Source organism: Sphaerodactylus townsendi, linkage group LG03, assembly GCF_021028975.2.
Source record: "Sphaerodactylus townsendi isolate TG3544 linkage group LG03, MPM_Stown_v2.3, whole genome shotgun sequence".
Lineage (NCBI taxonomy): Eukaryota > Metazoa > Chordata > Lepidosauria > Squamata > Sphaerodactylidae > Sphaerodactylus > Sphaerodactylus townsendi.
In genome coordinates, this window is record NC_059427.1 from 115827041 (window position 1) to 115846832 (window position 19792).

Here is a 19792-nt window from a genome sequence, read left to right on the forward strand (position 1 = left end):
GACTCTACCCACAACACAACGTAGTTAGCAGCCTTACTGCAATGGTTTTGGGGCCTGAGCAACTCAACAGCAGGAGTTAGGAAAATATTTTTGATATGACAATAACTATCAGACAAAAACCAGAGATTCCAAGTCGTGCATGGAGCTCTGTTGGTAAGGTCCTATATTAGGACTTTGGAGAGCTTGGGCAGGTGGGTAGAGATGACTTACAAATATTTGTGGAATAAGACAGTTCTCGCTACAGCTGCAAGCTCTCCAGTGCCCTTTCAGAAGTTCAGCCAGCTAACAATCATGGTGTAGTTAGAAATCAGGGGCCAGAAGCCAGCTAAGTTCAACTGAGTAGTTTAATAAATCCTCAGATCAAAATCGTATCTCACCAGGTAACTATTTATCTAGTGCTACTGAAGAGTGGATTGCTTGGAAATGGAAACAATACATTATTCTCCATCTCTTAAAAGTTTAATTGTTAGCCTCTTTCAAATGCAATGTATATTTTTTGGTAAAAACACAATCTGTTTTACATGATCGTTCTCCCCATCCCGTAAAGTTCTGCTAAGCCACACTGTCCTCAAAGCATACACTGTGACCATAAAGCAACAGAATTTCAGATCAATTAGTCTATTGCACTTTGTGAAGAAATATATATATATATTGTGAAGAAATATATATATATACATATTATCCCTCCTTTGCTAGTTCCAGAAGGTAAATATAGCTCAGGGGTAGGGAACCTGCGGCTCTCCAGATGTTCAGGAACTACAATTCCCATCAGCCCCTACCAGCATGGCCAATTGGCTGATGGGAATTGTAATCCTAATTTCCTGAAAAACACGGTCTGAGCCTGCTGTTACATTGCATAAGCTCTCCCCAAGCAGAGTCTCTTTATTTTTAGACAGACAATGCCTAACATCCTTTTCTTTTAAATTATTTGTAACAACAATTGGAAGAGTCTGAGAGAATAAAATCATTCCAGTAATTGCTGAGAAGTCTCCAAGTCTAGAACGCTAGGTGCTATCCAATCATGGTCAATGAATAAATGTCATTTGTTTCCACATTTCATGAATATGTCCACAAAAAGAGCAAATGAGGTCTCTCTTTGACTGACACTAACACTGTGTGATCTGGTATTACATGGACGCACTTTATAAGTGACAATAATATACAGACAGAATGGAAGAAAAACACCAACATTATTGCACATGGTGTCTGGGCGAGCGTTAAAACACTGCAATGTGGGATGAAGATTCTGTACATCTTGCTTTCTCTCAGCACTTGCACTAGAGTTTTGATGTAGCAGCAGTATCAACATACATTGGAGAGCTGGGAGTTGCTGGCATTTGATCCAGGATTTTACAAACGTAGCACGCAACATCCACTGTTCGTTCCTCATACATTAGGATGAAGGGATGTTTCTGGGAAAAGAGAAAGAAACAACATTTCTTATAAATTCTGTCACAAAAAGCACCTCAAGCTCCCCAAAGAACTTTCACATGATATTCTACAAGCTGCTGTACTAATCCAGAATAGGACACCTAGCAAGACCCCTGCTGTGGCATCTACTTTTAACATCTAGGCAGTGCAAATGACCCACTGTATACATATACAATGGGAAGGGGACTAGAATTCCCTGGCAATCAGGGCAGAGTCAAGCCATGGGTCTGTGCTATTGCTGAAATCTAAATGCTTGTTAGCCCTTTTCTCCCATACTCACCAGAAGCTCCTTATACTTTGGCCTTTTGGACTCGTCCTTTGTAAGGCTAAAAAGATCAGAAAGATGTTAAGGAGCAAGAAAAACACCTGAAATGAACTACAGTACAACTTCCAGGCACACGGAGATTTATAAGATCCTGACAACTTTTTAGTATGTAACCATAATGATTAACAGCATGCTATTGGGAACTGTGAAAGAATGAGGAGAGATAGTTCTACAATAAAGACATGGCAAGTCAATAATCATGAAATGTATTGGCTTTTCACCCAGTTTACTTACACATTTAATAGCTGCATTTCTATTTATCTACATCCTATAATATAACTGCCTAATGACGCAAATGTCCCACTGCCCTGTCCTCCCCTGCCCATATCTAAAGCCCATTATATGAGAATAAAATGGGCTTTACTACTAGTCTGTAAATAAATCAGGTGAAAAGCCAACATTACTCCAGCTGTACATCCATCAACTTGAGTCTTCTGCCACTTCTTTAAAGCTTATTAATCTCTAAGAATCCCAATGCAATCCTGCATTCATAGGCAATCATGAAAATATCTCAATTAAATCCAAAATACTTTGCAATCTCTAACCTATGAATAAAGCTTTGCCCCTGTCATTGGCATGGATTTTAGAATTTGGGTAAAGAAAGCACACAACCTCTCAGCATTTTCCATGGCCTTCTGCTTGTTCTCAAAGCCTTTGCTTTATGAAATTCCAGTCCTTTATGAACTGTAGCAGTGTGCAATCCTAAGAACTATCCACTGAAGCCAATAGGCTTAGAAGAATATAGCTCTGCTGAGGTCTGCTCTGTGACAGAACTTTTGCATTAGTTCATCCCACAATGACTGAAGTAATCAATGAATACAGAGATCTCAGCTGAGAGGAAAAGCGGAAAAGGTCACATGTATTCTTACAGGACCCAGTTTTCTTACAGTGAGATCTTTATCCACCAAAGTAGAGGAAGAACTCAACCAAAGCCACCCTAGATCTGTTTTTCCGTAATGCCAAAAACAAAATTTAACAGCCTGTAGTTTGGTTTTGTATTTTTAAAGAAACAGATGCTAATAAACCAGAAGGTGGCAGCAAATCCATACAACAGTATTTCTGAAGAGTAATCTGCACTACAAATCCTAAATCCGTGGCTGGCCTGAAAGTAGCCCACTGTCCTTGAGCAGGGCCAGGACCTTTTCAGCCCTGGCTCAGCCTAGTGGAATGCTCTGTTGAATGTAAGACAGAGCTATTCTGCCAGGCTTGCAGTTGAGGACAGCAATAGTATTCCATTCATTTTGGCCTCCACTTCCCTTCTCATTCTCCCCTTCCTTTTTTCCCTTCCTATTTTTGTCCCCCTTTCCCTCTTTCCTTTTAGCCTCCCATATGAAGGGATGTGGGGGCTTAGTTTTAACTACCCTCCCTCAAACTGATTTTATGGTGCCAGATTTGTTGGAAATATATTTTATCATGTTCATAGTAAATGTTGTATGACACCCTGAGCCCTTTTTGGGGAGGGTGTCTTAGAAATCTAATTAAATAAAACAAACAAACAAACAGAAAGAGAAGCGTGCAGGCTTCAAAACACTTGGAAGGTTATACCTTTGCTTAGCTTGAACCCTAAGGAAAGGAGATAGAGGGAGTTTTCTCATGAAGTTCACCAGTGGTTCATGAAGTTCTCCACTTCAGTTGGTGTCTACAATCTAATTTTCATCTTATAAAAATACATCTTCCTTGATCTCTGTTCCACCTGGTCAGAGATTCAAAGGTAAATGTTTATTACATCTTGAAAGTGACTCTCTCTATATCCTTGGTCCTGCATGGTTTAACTAGGTGCTAATATAAATTCAAGGGTGTTTCAAAGCATTCTGCTGCTCCAAATGGATGTAACATAGCATGCAGAAGCAGCACATCTGCACCTGCTGTGTACATGAAATAGCGGCAGAGGCACAAGTGGTTTCCTGTCATGCCACCCCCCATGTAGAAAGCAGGCTGCACCTGCCTTGACCCCAGCCTGGCAGCAAAGATGTGGGTGCAGTTCCTATGGTGCTACCCGGTTGCTCCATGCATCCAACCAAGCCCTGGGTAGGTAACTATTTTAAGTACCGTTAAGGACTTTACATATTGCTTTCCTGAGCCAACTATGTATTAGCAGTAACAGGCGCAGCTGATTCAGATCCACTTTAGTTTGTCCACAGTACAATGTGTAATAATTGTACCATCAAGTCACAAGCTCAGCTAGACATTTATTTAAAATAGCACAGCTACACACCTACAGATCTGCAAATTCACCGAAGCGGGGACTAGTTTGACTCATTCCGTGACTAGATGTGCATTCATCTCTTGCAATCAGTCTCTCAGTACTTCACATTGATTATACAACAGTCAAAGCAAGCTGCACTGGCAGATTTTCAGATATAATTAAGGTTGACATACAGTGTTGCTAAACAGACCAGATTTGCCTGCTACCAGCTCACTTCCTCCCAGTATTACCATATATACTCATGTATAAGTCGAATTTTTCAGCACATTTTTAATGCTGAAAAAGCTCCCCTCGACTTATATGCGGGTCATTAAATTTTTTGTGTGTTTTTACTTTGCCGGCCAGCAGGGGGCACAGTTTTTTGGCTAGCGACACCAGAATTTCAGGGTACCCTCAGAAGACACTCTTGATGATACCAGCCAAGTTTGGTAATGTTTGGTTCAGGGGGTCCAAAGTTATGGACCCCCAAAGGAGGTGCCCCCATTCCCCATTGTTTTCAATGGGAGCTATTAGTAGATGAGGTTACCCTTTGAGGGTCCATAACTTTTGACCCTCTGAACCAAACATGACCACACATTTCCACTTACAGAGCCAGTTTACTGTTTTTCTTTGAAATAAATATTCAAAAACATTTAACCTACTGATGCCTCAATTGATGTAATTTTATTGGTATCTATTTTTATTTTTGAAATTTACCAGCAGCTGCTGCATTTCCCACCCTCGACTTATACGCAAGTCAATATGTTTTCCCATTTTTTTGTGGTAAAATTAAGTGCCTCGACTTATATGTGGGTCGACTTATACACGAGTATATACGGTACTTGTTAAATAAAAAGAGCTGATAACAAAGTGTTTGGGGATCTACTACTACTAAATTAACAACTGATTCAGGAGCTTGGAGAAGGCATTACTCATGCACCGCTTCAGTTGGATATGTAGGATGTGTGGCAATAATACAAGGCTTGCTACAGGCATCTTGAATAGAAACATAGAGGCAGGATCGCCAACACACATCACATCTCAGCCATCCAGAACAGACAAGAGTGGGGATTACTTACCACAAGTTGACAAAGTTTATGAAACTTTGAGAACTCCCGTTCCTCTGAATTACTCAGTTGTGGTGGGTCTCCCTTGACTACTTGTGTCAGCTGATCAAACACACTGTTCCATTTGGGATATGGGAACCGTCCTGTGGCTAGTTCATACTACAGCAAAGGGACAGAGCAACAACACAACTTGGGTTCATCATTGCCAAGCGCACAAAAAGATGAACTAGGAAATGGAGTATAAATGTAGCACTAATTGAACATGTGACCTCTCTTCATAACAATACAGTATTTTGCCTTTTAAAAAAACCCTACCCCAAACATATTCTGGGTTGCCATTCAAGAGGCAGTGACCATGTAAGAACCCCTATCGGTATTATCAGTTCAATCTATACATTCATAGGTATGATTTTGGTAAAATTTTAGCAGACACCATCCCAGCTGTCTCTGAGAAAGAATCTGCAGAACAGGAAAAAGGTTGAGATGAGTGAGGAATAAGGTACTTATGAGAGCCTTCAGCATAACAAAGGTTCCTACTGAGAATGGCAACCATCCTGTGACTCACTGTGCATCCTTTCTATCATCCTTCACCCAACATACCGGTATCCCACCCTCAACCCCATCCCCAATAATTTAGTGGGCAAGTAACAACATTTTGGATTTGTTGTGAATCTTTGCTGCTCGGTAGTTAGGATTAACTTTTAAGGAGCCAACCAGTCAACAAGTTTGAAACGAATTATGTCTGTCTACAATGCAGCAAGTAGTGGCTCTCCAGGGTCACAGGCAGACATTTTTCAGATCATCTACCACCTTTTAACTGACAATGCCAGGGACTGAACTTGGAACCTTTTGCATGCAAAGCAGCTGCTATATCATGGCCCCTCTTCCATGGCCCTCTAGTGACTGTGAAGTTACTGCTCATAAAGTAGAAGGTCTGCCCCAATGATGTGGTCTGAGCAAAGCAGTGCAATAATCAGGCATGCAATAATAACTAGGCATGCAAAAATAATTAATAATTAGGCATGCAAAATAACTAGGCATGAAAAAAGCAATTTGGGCAGCAAACTCCTAAAAGCATCAAAACAAACAATAGGCATTTCTTCAAATATATCTGGAGCAGGAAATCGGCCCTTTAGATGACTAAAGAATAAAAGGATTGCTAAAGGAAAATAAAGAAATAGATGGCAGAAAGGTTAAATGAATTCTTTGCATCTGAGTTCACATCCACTATTTTCTGGAAGGGAATCTGAAGAGAGATAAAATCTTAGATCTACTCAGGAAATGAGGAAAAAACCCCTCCGAAAGTCTCTGGGTTCTAATGGCATGCACTTGGGTAAAACTACTGATCTCCCAAACAGTACTTGCCACTAAAATCAGCTACTGTACCAGAAGACTGGACAGCGGCAATCATAACGCTGATATATATATATATTTAAGTTCCATATGTATATATATTTAAGTTCCAGAGGGAAACCAAGAAATTACAGGCCACTTCGCCTAATATCTCTGGGTAAATCAGTCAAAACTGCAATCAAAAGACATAATTATTGGATACATAGAGGAACAAAGGCTGCTGAGAGGAAAATCAGTGTGGCTTCTGTAAAGGCAAGGGCTGCCTAACCAGCATTTTGCCGTTCTTTGAGAATGTGTACAAGCATGTAGATAAAAATCCAACAGATATGAGATACTTGGCCTTGAGAAAGGTTTCTGACAAGGTACCTCACCAAAGACTCCTGAGAAAGCTTTGCAATCATGGGATAGGAGGATCAGTCCTTTTATGGATTGAAAATCAGCTAAACAAAAGGAGGCAGACAGTGGGAATAAATGCATAGTTCCCTCAGTGGTGGGAAGTAAGCAGTGGGGACCCACAAAAATGGGTATGCTGGTGTTACTTAATTTGTTCATAAATAATCTGGAACTAGGAGCGATCCATAACTGCAGCGAGCTCCAGGAAGATCTCCACAAACTGGGTGAGTGGGCAACAACGTGGCAAATTAAGTTCAATGTAGGTAAGGTGGTACACTTGGGAACAAAAAAAATCTCAGCTTTAAGTACACTTTAATGGGGAGTAAACATTCTAAGACTGAGGAGGAATAGCTGTGGCCTTTGGGCCACAGATAGGTTAATGAAAATGACAACCAGTGTGCCATTGAAATAATCTATGGTGCAAGCTCATTTAGAATATTTTGTGCAGTTCTGATTACTATGCCTTAAGAAGGTCACTGCAAAACTGGAAATGTACAGAAGAAGACAAGAAAGATGAAGGGGTTTGAGCGCCTGTCATATGAAGAAAGCCTGAAGAATAGGGGACATTTCAGTTTGAAAAAGAGATGAGAAAGGGAGACGTGATAGACTGTTGTAAAATAATGCAATGGGTACAGAGAATGGACAAAGAACTTCTCCCTCTCCCCAAAAATATTAGAATTTGGGGATATCCAATGAAGTTCATGGGCAGGACAGACAAAAAGAAATACTTCTTTACTCAGTGAGTGATTAAAATCTGGAATCTGTTACCAGAGGATGTAGTGATGCCCACAGCTATTAGGAAGCTTAAAAGGGGATTAGACAGATACACAAAGGACAGGTCTACAAGTGGCTACTAGTCATGGTGACTAAAGGGAACCTGCACCTTCAGAGGTAGTAAACCTCTAAATACCAGGGCTAGGAGGCAACATCAGGGGAAAACATTTCCCTCTATCTTGTCGTAAGACCTCTAGATCAGGGGTAGGGAACCTGCGGCTCTCCAGATGTTCAGGAACTACAATTCCCATCAGCCCCAGCCAGCATGGCCAATTGGCCATGCTGACAGGCTGATAGAGTATTCCTAATTTATCTGGAAGGCACAGGTTCTGCTCTAGATCAACTGGTTGACCACTGTGAGATAGGATACTGTTCAAGTTGGACTACTGGTTTGATCCAGCAGGGCTCTTCTTATGCTCTTACCAGCTAAACTGAGCTACCTTCTACAGCAGCAGATCCAGACCTGGGATTCAGGTAAGTTGTGTCACACTGTATAAAGTTGGAAAGAACAATGCCTGTCTACCCTTTCCATTTTCCACAATAGTAGCATGCAAAGCCATAAATTTTGCTGACATACCAATGTAATCCCTAAACTCCAGACATCAGAGCGTACATCGTATCCTTGCCTGGATGCACTGGGGTCTATCCTCTCTGGCTGAAATGAAAAAAGAAACACACATTATATAAGAAAATGGTTCAAAGATTGTTATGATGGGTATCAGACAATTCAGACATGCTTTAATTGAATGGGCAACAGTTAGCCAGTTACTATGAAGTACAACACAGATGTGATTTTGGTAATCCTGTATTGTGAAGGGCAACAGGTATATTTAGAATATATAATCCTGTCAAGCAGAGTAACGAGCAGAAATGTGGATTGTGTGGCACGTTAAATTAAAATAGTTATCTCTTTAAAGACCAGCCGTTTTATCTCAGAAGTTCATAAGCATAAAGAGAACTTTACTTAACTGAGAGAGAAAACGTATACAGCAGGGGTCGGGAACCTTTAAGATCCAAAGAGCCATTTGGACCCATTTTCCACGGAAAAGAAAACACTTGGAGCCGCAAGGGAGTGGGTGGGGACAAGCAACTGGGCTCGAGGGCAGCATCAGTGTGAGGCCCCTGCGAGGGAGAGGCATGGCTTAGCAGGCTGTCAGGATGCTGAGCAGTGCTGCCACAGGTGGGGAACTGTGAGTGCAGCTTGCTGCGTGTTGAGGGCTGGAGCATGTCCAAGAGCCCCTTGAGAGCTAACTAAGGGCAGTGGCCGTGGAGCTTGGCAGGCCCCGCCCCCATAGCTCCACACTTCTTCTCGAGGCACCAGCAGGGCTGCAAGCATTGCCTCGGGCTGTCTCTCAGATGCGGCACCTCCTTTCTCTCTCCTCAACCCACATTGCTTGGAGCCCTGCAAGTGATCCCAAGGCACACTCGTCCGTCCTTGCAGGGAGGTCGGCGGGAAGGGCTGAGCAGGGATAGGGGCTGCCTGCGCCTCCTGCTGCGGCCAGTGGGGCTTCCGTGGGGGGAGGAGGGGGGACCTGCGGAGGAAACAGTGGGTGCCGGCCGGCCTCTTTCCCTTCCCTCCAGGCACGCACGGACAGGGGCTGGAGGTTGCCTGCTCGGCTGGCTTCTCCTCCCTGCTCTGGCCCCCTCCCCTCTTCAATCTGGAGTACCGCCAGGTAGCTGAGGGGTGGGCTGGTGGTGGAGGGGAGGGAGGTGCCCCAGAAGCGGCGGCGGCGGCAGCAGCAGCAGCAGCAGCACTACTTTGCCATGTGAAGGACCAGGCTGGGCCGAGGCGTCTCTGCCTGCCAGCCTGCCCACCCCTACCTTTGCTGCCTCGCCTCCCCTCGGCCAGAGCTCCGGAGCGCGGAGCAGACCCACCAGGAACCTCTCTTTTTCTGCCCGCCCCCTCGGCGGCATGCTGAGGGAGCGGTGTCTTCCCCCTCCCTTCCTTCTGCACAACCGGGCACTGCTCTCTACGCCGCCCCAGGAGCCAGTTGTGGGGCTCGGCGTTGGCCACGCTGGGGACGCGCGGCCGCCTCTCTCCCTGGCCCACTCGTGTTGAGCGGCTAGCCGCTAGCAGCTAGGGTCCCAAGAAGCCATAGAACAAGAACAAAAGAGCCGCATGCTGCTCGAGAGCCGCACGTTCCCGACCCCTGGTATACAGTATACACACATTAACAAAGTATCACAAATATATAGTTACATGCACGGCTCACAGTTTGGTTGCGATACAATATCTTTGGTTGCGATACAATATCTTTGTCAGAGCACTTTTACACAGCGTTTGATTTACAGAACACAGAGAACATCTTTTCACTTAGTCAGTCAGGCAGTCAGCTAGTGAGGCAGTAAATCAGTGAGTGAGGGAACAGAACACTACCAATGGTTTTTAACTGCCACCAGAATGTTCGTGCAGCTTCCCAGAATTCCCTGCTGCTTCTGCTGCCACTATATGCAAACAAGGCTGGAAATTCCAACAGTATGATGCATGACTATTGCTATTTCTGTGGATACAGGATGGTGTCTGAGGCTTAGAGGCTAATATTTCTACCTAGGAGTGTGGGGCTGAGGTAAGATTTATGGTGTTCAGAGCTCACACTTGTACCACTACAACTCACAAACTGTGACATGCAATAGGTATGTATTCAGTTTTTGCTGTGCAAAAACACCTCTTGTTTGAGAACAATGACTTCAAAATCAACTAACCAATATCAAACACAGAAAAAGGAATGGGATGCCCTTTTTGAATTTAAATCTTTTGGGTTTCTGGAAGGAAAAGTTTTAAGCATGAGAGCAAGAACAGGTAACTTATATGCACTTGAATTTAGCACCTAATTCAGAACCACGGCAAAACAGGACAGTATCTCAAAGTGCAAAGTATATGCACAAAGTTTTAATGCAAAGAGTTCCACCAAGATGGCATGGGTAGTAGTAGAGGAAGTCATTATATTGTCGAAAACTTCCTAGTCTGGAATCAACTGGCTGCAATGGTGGAGCGGCAAGGGGAAGGGTGCATTGAGCACCAGACGCATGCCTGGGGCCCCCCGGAAAATCGCCCTCCAGGCCCTCCCCCTTTTCCTTGCACCCTCCGCGTCCCCCTGTGGCGCCCCCACCCCACCCCCTTCCCACATTTACCTTAGTTCCTTTTCTTTTTCAGGCTGAAAAAAGCGGCCTATTTACAGTTCAGGCTAAAAACTGCCTGAGGAACTACAGCTCCCAGGAGACCTTGGGGCTCACAAGGCTCCTGGGAAGTATAGTTCCTCAGGCAGTTTTTAGAATGAACTGTGAAGAGGCTGCTTTTTTCAGCCTAAAAAAGTACTAGAAAAAGAAAAGGAACTAAGGTAAGTGTGGGAAGGGGGGCAAGGGTGGTGCCATGGGGGGCGTCGTGGGGGGGGGCATGGGGGACAGAAAAACACACTGCACACCGGGCGCAGTTTGGCCCAGCTACACCTCTGACTGGCTGTTGTGGGTTTTCCAGGTTTTGTGGCCAAGGCCTGGTAGATTTTGCTCCTGACATTTTGTCTGTGTCTACGGCTGGCACCTTCAGAGGCACATCATAGTGAGGTGTGTTTCTATCCATGACATCTTCAGACATGCCTCTGAAGAAGTCAGTCACAGATGTGGGCAAAGCATTAGCAGCAAAAATCACCAGACTATGGCTACACAACCCAGAAAACCCAAATGTCATTATAGTCTTCCCAGATTACCTCCGCAATTAATAAGTAGGAAGAGTGCCCCAATGACACATCAACACTTCCTTGTGCCCTACGCATGCAATCTTTTTATTGGGATCTCTCCCAAACATGTTAAAACTCAAAGACAGCTGCACATCATTTGCTTAACCTCCATGCCACAGATACCAGAATACTCCGGTTATAAAAGTCAGAAAACCAGGTGTACTGTCTTTAAGAGCTGGTCTTGCATCTCCAACTCCCAGTAGAAATACTTAAGGCCATCGTCAGCCTTTGCTTGTACAGCAGCACTCTACAACATTGGTGCCAGTGCAGGTGACATCTGCTTTGTTTGCAGTATCTCTGCCTTGAGCAGGACCCAGAGGTGTGTGCTACAGGAACTTCCTATATGGCTGGCCTTCAGTTTAAACCAAATCAGAATACGCAGCTGTGTAACTCAGCTTCTGAACCCAGAGTGAATGATACAAATTTGAACAACAGTTTACTTTGCATAACTGATTATCTTCAAGTTGAGAAGGAACGAACACTGAAACCTTGTTTGTTGACTGCCACCATCAGAGATTTTAGCAGGTAATCCCTGTTAAGGCTAACTTGATAGTTAAAAGAAAGCATGCTTTTAGCTATCCACCGCATCCCAGCCCCGTCAATGAAACGAGATTCTCATGATACTGAATTCTATGTCTACCAGCAAATTACATGTTTTCATGGACTGAGTATGCAATATCAGTTACACACAGCCCTGCCTTCACAAGGTCCTTAATTTCAACCTACGATAGCAGTGGTATAAAACAGGGACCACTTAACAAAGAGCTGCAGAGATGGCAAGGATCTCTGTACATCACTTGGCTTAGCTGAAAAGCAGAATGGAAGTATGTCCTCCATATCGATAAAGTTCCTTCACCTGAGAGCCATGGTAAACTTTATATTTATAAATTATGGATTGAATCCAGACTGTCCTGAGCTGGCTCCCAATGCCATCTCAGACCTTCTACCCCACTCCAGACTCACCGTCCAGCAGCTGAGTTCCAGGGATGTGGCTGAGGAGGTCAAGGTGGAAAAGTGACAGGAAAAGAGGCCACGGCACACCACACAGAAGATGCCGTCCCCTGCCCTGGCAGCAGAACAAAGGGAAGAAGGAAGAGGCTTGGCGAGAGGGCAGGAGAAAGATGCCCAGAAGGGGAGTCGGGACAGGCCTCTGTAGGTGTGTGGCCAGCGTGAGGCTCTGCCGCTGCAGAGCCAAATGACACCCCAGTTACCTGCCCCATAAAGGGACACATGGACTCTCAGGTTAGGGGGCCAATCTATGGGTCGGTAGGACCCGACAGATGGCCCAAGAGCCAATGGAGCCTGGCAACAGGCTTTGGCCAGGAGAAGGATGGCAAAGGATAAATGGAGGAAGAGACACCAGAAAAAGAAGAAAGTCGGAGAGGAAGACACGGAAAGTGCAAGTCAGACACCCAAGTAGGAACGAGAGTAGACAGAACAGGGAGGGAGAGAGAGAGAGAAGAGGTGAGGAAGGAAATAGGTGCCCAGCTTCACACCACCTTGACGCCAGTTGATGGCATCAACTCCAGGGCACGGCAGGCATAAGGCCCAAGCCTTTAGAGCAGCCACGTGACACCGCGTATGGGCAGACCACCACCTGTGAAGGGGAGGAGGGATGACTGAAGGCCCCAACCTGGGGTTGGCGTAGGGGGTGCTCCACACAGACTAGACTTTCCCACTAATGGAAGGGGTAGGTAATTTCCACCAATTTCTTCTTCCTTCTGCAGACCTTAAATTTGCTTTCATGATGTTCCTGAGGATCCCTGTCCCCCATAATAAGGAGGGAGGACGAAATAGTGCTCAGTTCCAATGATATAAATTCCTGTGTGAGCAGAAAATTTATCCTGGATTCAGCCCTATGAGTTAAACTATTATGGGGGGTTTTGTGGGGATGTATTCTATTACACTCAATTATATACTCAATACAGTTATGTTACAGAATATTTAATAAGACTGCGAATAAGGGGACTGACAGATCATTCTTTACTCAGAACCAACCATGCAAAGTTCAAAATCAGTCCACTGAGTATACAATTTGTTATCAATGTCACCAACTTAAGTTAAGCCTGCTCCTTTTATTGATGCCAGTATTCCTGAAATAATTTTCTTCCCATGCATTTTAATCTGGCATCTCTTCCTCTTAAAAAGCGAACAGACTCACAGCTAAAATAAATTGCCAACGGGCTCCATATTCTTAGTAATCACGTGCCACCATTATTTATATGCCAGGTGATGTCTCTCTCTAGGATTAGCCAGTTCTTCTACCACATTTGGAAACTAAGACTGTATTGTAATTATTTAGACTGCAGCACAGAAACTATACCCATCTAGAAATGGCTAATTCTTAGCTGTTAACTTTTTAGAATAAACTTTATTGAACTGCCTCTATTCTTCTACAAGAGCAAACTCTGGTAAGTCTTGGGAAGCTTAAAAATCTATTCACTCTCTCCCCAACTCCCTTTTTTCCTAGGCAAAGCATGAGAAAGAGGTTTTTACTACTCCATTATGTATTCCTTAAAAAATGTCATTTAAATGAATATGGTCTTAAATAAAAGATCCTTACGATCCCTTCAGCAGAACAAGGATGAGATTATTGAAGCATGAACACCATTTCATTGAAGCAACAGAAGCTGGGCATGGGCTGGGGATGCAGTGATGCAATGCACTAATATTAGATGAGAGAAATCCCAGACTAGGCTAACCTCATCGACATTTTTAGCCTGTGAGTGAGTAAGTTGAGGTATGATTTCAGCTTCAGCCATTCACATGTACAAGTGATGTCAATGGCACACTCCAGCTAGAAAGTGCCAACTCAGAGTTCAGGCATTCTAGTAGCCATCCTCTCTGTTGGCTGCATCCCATTCAAGGAAGAGTCATTTGCCAATTTCCCAAAGAAGGATGTCCTTTCCAGAAGCCATTAACAGAATTTTGCAATCCAATTCATATCTATGAGGGTATCCCTATGGTGAGGGTTCTCTGTTTCTCTGTCATCACCACAACAAATTCTGTTTCTCTGTCATCACCACAACAAATTCAAAGGCATTTGGACTGGAAGCAGAGCATCCACACAGAAATGTTGTGTCTATTTTCCTTTACTGGCCACCATTTCCCCCAAATCATTTTACTGCAGCTTACTGCAGGGCTTAAAAAAAAAAGAACTAAGAGTTGTTATAATATTTTAACTATCTATTGGTATTATCTACTAGTTCCTCTGAATCACTAGCTTCTTTTTTTAAGGAAATAGGTATGTCTATAGCCCTTCTCATAATGGAGATTTAAAGGGAAGTGTTATCATCGCAAAGAAAAGACGGGCAGCCCCATTCAAAGGGGCAATGGCGGGTGAAAGGGCCTAAACGGCGTGTGACCGCCAGGGAGTTTGGATGCGGCTGTCAGAGGCTTACTTTTAAATGAAAGTTGGGTATTCAGAAGAACTAGTAACCCTAGCATATAACACTACATTCAACTGCCATAACATTATAACTCTACAGCAAACTAGAAAACCTGAAAATGCCTTCCATTGGTAGGAGGGCCTGGCAGCTGCTGTCAGCTGAAGCAAAGGAAATGGAAGCAATGTTTTCAAAAATGTACACTTTACCACCAACACAATGTCACAACATCTTTGACTGTGATCTTTTGAAAATGATTGTATCAAACCTGGTTTGGGAAAGATCACAGCAAAGCAGAAGAAAACCTGGAAAGAGGATGATTAAGGGATGACATGGTGTGGATACTCCAAAAAAGAACAATCCCTCACTCAAGTTTGGATGCCAAAATGAAACAAAACCTCCATGTGGTAGCAACCTATTCTATGAACAGACTGAACAGACTGTCTAATATTTCAGCTGCTCCTGTTTGGATACAATTAGGTAAGTTGCATCACAACTGGTCACCCAAAAGGATTACTCTCAACTTTGAAAGTTTCCTTTCCTAAACCAGAATCAAGTTTACTATAAGATGAGTTTACCACAAGATCAATTAAACAATATTACTTTGCAAATAATAAAACATCCTGAAACCACTACTGCACAAAGAATACTCAACACTTCTGGCTGCAGAGACTGCCCGTCAAGTAACCACAAGGAGTTTAACAATTAGTAACTGACTGCTGATTCTAGTTGCTGCCATCTTCTCCTTCATATCTTACAGTTACTGGAACTCAGTGTGAAGTAGAGAGAATATGTGAAACTGCCTTCAGGCCTCTTCTGTTCTTTGTCTGAACCATCAGTGTTCTCCTTCCTTCCACAGCTTCCATAATAAGCATTTGGAACACAGTAGGCTGATGGTTTAGGTATTTTAGCATTTCAGTAGATTACCTTGTAAACTGTTTCTGAGCACAATTCAAAGTGCCGGTGCTTAACTTCAAAACCCTTCAACTCGTTTGAAACTGATATACCCAAAGGACTGTACTGTCCTCTATTGTCTTGTTTCAAGCCCTGTTCTCTGTGCAGAAGCAACTAGAAACAAGACCTTATCCATGGTGGCACTTCAATTTCGAATGCCTACATTCTCCTTAATTTCCTGAAATTTAAATGTCAGGTTGAAACATGTTTTCGGCCCAACCAATTATTAATTGCTGACAATTATATCCCACCTTTCTGTCCAATGAGGGCCATCAGGCTAACTGAGATATCCTCCTACATTTCAGTTGGTCATTTTAATACACTCTATAGATTTCACTGCCTTCATTCCTACCTCTACTCACCACATTCAAGTTTTCAACTGCCACTTACCGCCATGTAGGGTCGGCATCCAGCATCTCTTGTTTTGGCAATGGAGTCTACAAGTTGTCCGCTGATGCCAAAATCACAGAGTTTAATGTTTCCATTTCTGTCCAGAAGAATATTGGAAGGTTTAATATCTGCAAGGGATGTGGACAAAGTGCTTCAGTTTCAAATCTGCCGCAGGCTATATAGCAAGAGACACAAAATCAGAACTGAAGACAGTGCATGTGCTAAAACCACTTCCTCAATTAAGAATGCAATTATATAGTTTGCAACAGTGACCTTTAATGTGCAAGACATCACTTATATAATTGAGGAACAGTTCCAAAATAATTCTTTGTGGTTACACTGACAACATCCTTTTCAGTAGATATTGCCCAGATTCCTCATAAGAGCCAAAGGATTACGTTAACTGGCTTTTGTTAAGATCAGCCCCCAATTCCAACATTTCTAGAGAAAGTCAGATGGAACCAGTCTACACTCTGTTCCACAGAAAGACCTAAGGAAAATTGTAACTTCATCTGCCCTTTCCTCCCACAACCCCCACTCGTCGCAGCCTGGTCCAAACTAGAGTGAGGGGCGTGGAGTGGGGGCTGTGGAGCAGGTGGAGGGGAAGGGGGAGGAGGAAATGGCAGATGGAGTTACAATTTTACTTGGGTCTTTATGTGGGACGGGGTATATATAGCGTGTGAAAATAATCATATGGAATATTCAGAATTGCTAGATTACAAAGACTTTTCAGGAAATATACAGTCATTTTAGGCCTTAGAAAACACTTGAGAAATAATCTGATACAAAAAACAGTTCATGGAAACAGGCAGGTCTCAGATAACATCACACTAGAACAAGTCCTGGATCCAACCTGGATCCAAAATGGCTATTCCAAGCCACTGGAAGGCACACATTGACTCAATGGAGGAACTACTGAAATATTTGCATCAGTATGGCCAAACAACCGAAAATTCATTCTGAATCCAGAACAGTTTGATAGACAGGAAAAATTAAAAGAGTGAGAAGAAGGGGTGGGGCAAGGATTGCCTGTTGCTCCTTTTTCTAATCTGCAAGTGCTGCAAGAGAGGTTTTATAAAAGGATAGATCAGGGGTAGGGAACCTGCGGCTCTCCAGATGTTCAGGAACTACAATTCCCATCAGCCCCTACCAGTATGGCCAATTGGCCATGCTGACAGAGGCTGATGGGAATTGTAGTTCCTGAACATCTGGAGAGCCGCAGGTTCCCTACCCCTGGGATAGATATATCGATATCCTAACATTCTGCTGAAATTGATTTTGTCTGTCAGTTTCCAACATCCCTTGTAACAATGTTTGTGGATGTTCTGCATGTTTTTAGAGTGCAAATTTTATGATAACAAAATACAGATAGAAATGACATAATTGGGGTTAGATGATAAGTAGGGATCAATCCCCTCACCTTTGCCTTTCCCCCTCTCCACCTTCTTCTCAGTTTCTCTTTCTCCACCCTCCTCCCTTTTCTTACTCTTCCTTCTCCATGTCTGTCACTTTCCCGCTCTTTCTCCCACCCACCCCCCTTATCCCATTCTCTCCCTCCCCCAAGCAGCTCCCCCAGAATCACAAGGAATCTCCCAGCTTCAGAGATCAGGTCCCCTAAGAGTTGCCAGCTCTAGGTTGGAAAACTCCTTGAAATCTGGAACTAGAGTCTCGGGAGGTTAAGGTTTGGGGAGCAAAGCAACCTCAGCAGCCTTTTTCTCCAGGGGGACAGATCTCTGTCATCTGGAGATCAGTGGTAATTCTGGGTGATCTTCACCCCTTACCTGAAGGTTGGCAACCTTAGTTCCCCTATAGGAAATAGCTGCTTTGGATAGTGTCTATAGTATTGTACATTTTCTGAGGTCTCTCCCCAGGCTCTAGCCTGCTTACCACCAGGCATTTCCACATATGGAGCTGGCAACATCATCTTCTTCCCATCCATTTTATCTGGCCTTTTATCTTAAATGTTCCATTCTTCTCACCCTGCAGCCCCTACCTTGGAAAACCACAGTTTTTCTCCACAACGGGGATCAAAGCAGATTACATTATCATCATCAACAACCTTTTATTGGCATGAATTTATAGTACAATCAGATTACATTATTCTCCTCTCTTTTTATCTGCACCACAATCCTGATAAGCTGAAAGTATGTGACTGGCCATTAATCACCAAGTGAGCTTCCACAACAAGATGGGGATATGAACCTGGATCTTGCAGGCCCTGCTCTGAAACTCGAATTCCTAGACCACGCTGGCTTTCATAGGGTGGCTGTTGTTCAATGGTAGCAAGCAGCCAAGCTTAGTTGAGTTGCTGACAGGTCTACAATTGCCAACCTCCAAGTGAAGCCTAGAGATCCCCCAAATCCACAGACAGGGGGCAGACTGACCCCCGACAGATTTTTCTGCAGACTCTGGAGTCTGCAGAAAAATCTAAAAATTAGAAATATTTGCTGGGCCTGTGAGTTTTGCAGGCCTCAACTTGGTACAATTAAACTCCAGACAGAAGATCTTTTCCCTTAGAGAAAATGGTTGCTTTGGAGGATGGACTATAAGATGTTATACCATACTGAGACCACTAAACCCTGCTCTCCTTAGACTTCACCACAAAATCTCTAAGTATTTCCCAACATGGAGCTGGCACCCTAGGCCTGGCCCAAGGGAGTCCTCGCTCAAAGATCAAAATAGGCCTGGAAAGGGCCATGCCCCCTTTGCCTTTTATCATAGAAACTGAAGGCTGGAATGCTGTGGTTGCTTAGCAACAGTCACTGAGGAAGTTTACTACTTAAAGCTACAGGCACTTCTTTTATCATTTGGGTTTTTTTTAAGCTCCCAAGATTTGTTTGTTCTTTAGATTTTACATTTTTCTGCAAAGCAGGGACCTTTTTTGTACAAATATCTGTCTTGCCCATTCACAGTTCCAGTCACCAGATTTAAGTATCCAAAGATTTAGTCAACTTTGCTATTAGAATATCAGATCCTTTCCTTCCGCCTTTCGAAACTCCAGGAGACCGCCCCCTTGAGATACCATGAAATTTGTATTTCTTCTCACAGTCATCATTACAGGGCATGTTGGAAAATTGACACAGAAAATCAATTTTAGCAAAATATTAAAAAATCTGCATATTATCTTTTCATAAAATCCACCCAGCAAGACCAAGAATACTTTATATACATCAATACCATTGAAATCTGTGGTACCTTTTAATCATAAAATTCAGCCAGCAATACTAAGCATACTTTATATACACCAATACCATTAAAATATGTGGGGTACCTTTTAATGGACTGTTAGTTTTAAGAACGAACATGGTTACAGTAACTTTAGTAAATAAACTGTACTTTGTCCAAAAAAACAAAAGATGTTTCAAGCAGTCATATCATCTGAGGAAGTTCATAGTTTGTTGGTAGGACAAAAAAGTATATAGGTTTTTCTGAAGAAAGGACCAACCAGACAGGCCTACCTCTGTGAATGATTTTCAAGTTTTCTTTTAAGTGGTTTAGCGCTTTCACAGTCTAGGAGAGAAGCAGAAGTGTTTATACAGCAGAAAAAAAATTAATTATAATAAAATTCTTGACATTACACAATCCCATAGATATGAATAAAGATATTTCAGGCAACTTATGAAACAGAAATGTGAAACAGCCCCTTCAAATGTTTAAAAGCAACAGCATGTTGCAGTGCAGTTAATACAAACAAACCGCAATAGAAATAGATAGATTAATCTTCTGAAGACAACGTTGGAAACGAGTGAGGGAAGAGGAGAAATAAAAATACTGGGAGAGGGAGAAAAGCAGCCTTCTAC

The 19792-nt window shown here is 43.2% G+C and overlaps 1 protein-coding gene across 1 annotated transcript in view; it reads right to left on the bottom strand.

Moving 5' to 3' along the window:
- Positions 1–858: 858 nt before the first annotated feature.
- Positions 859–19792, bottom strand: part of MAP2K4 (mitogen-activated protein kinase kinase 4) — a 66450-nt gene continuing 47516 nt past the window's right edge. Inside the window, 7 exon segments of the mRNA XM_048488360.1 lie at positions 859–1412; positions 1712–1757; positions 5021–5047; positions 5049–5167; positions 8106–8183; positions 15993–16120; positions 19451–19502. Coding sequence (XP_048344317.1) covers positions 1278–1412; positions 1712–1757; positions 5021–5047; positions 5049–5167; positions 8106–8183; positions 15993–16120; positions 19451–19502 — 585 coding nt within the window. The 3' untranslated portion in view covers positions 859–1277.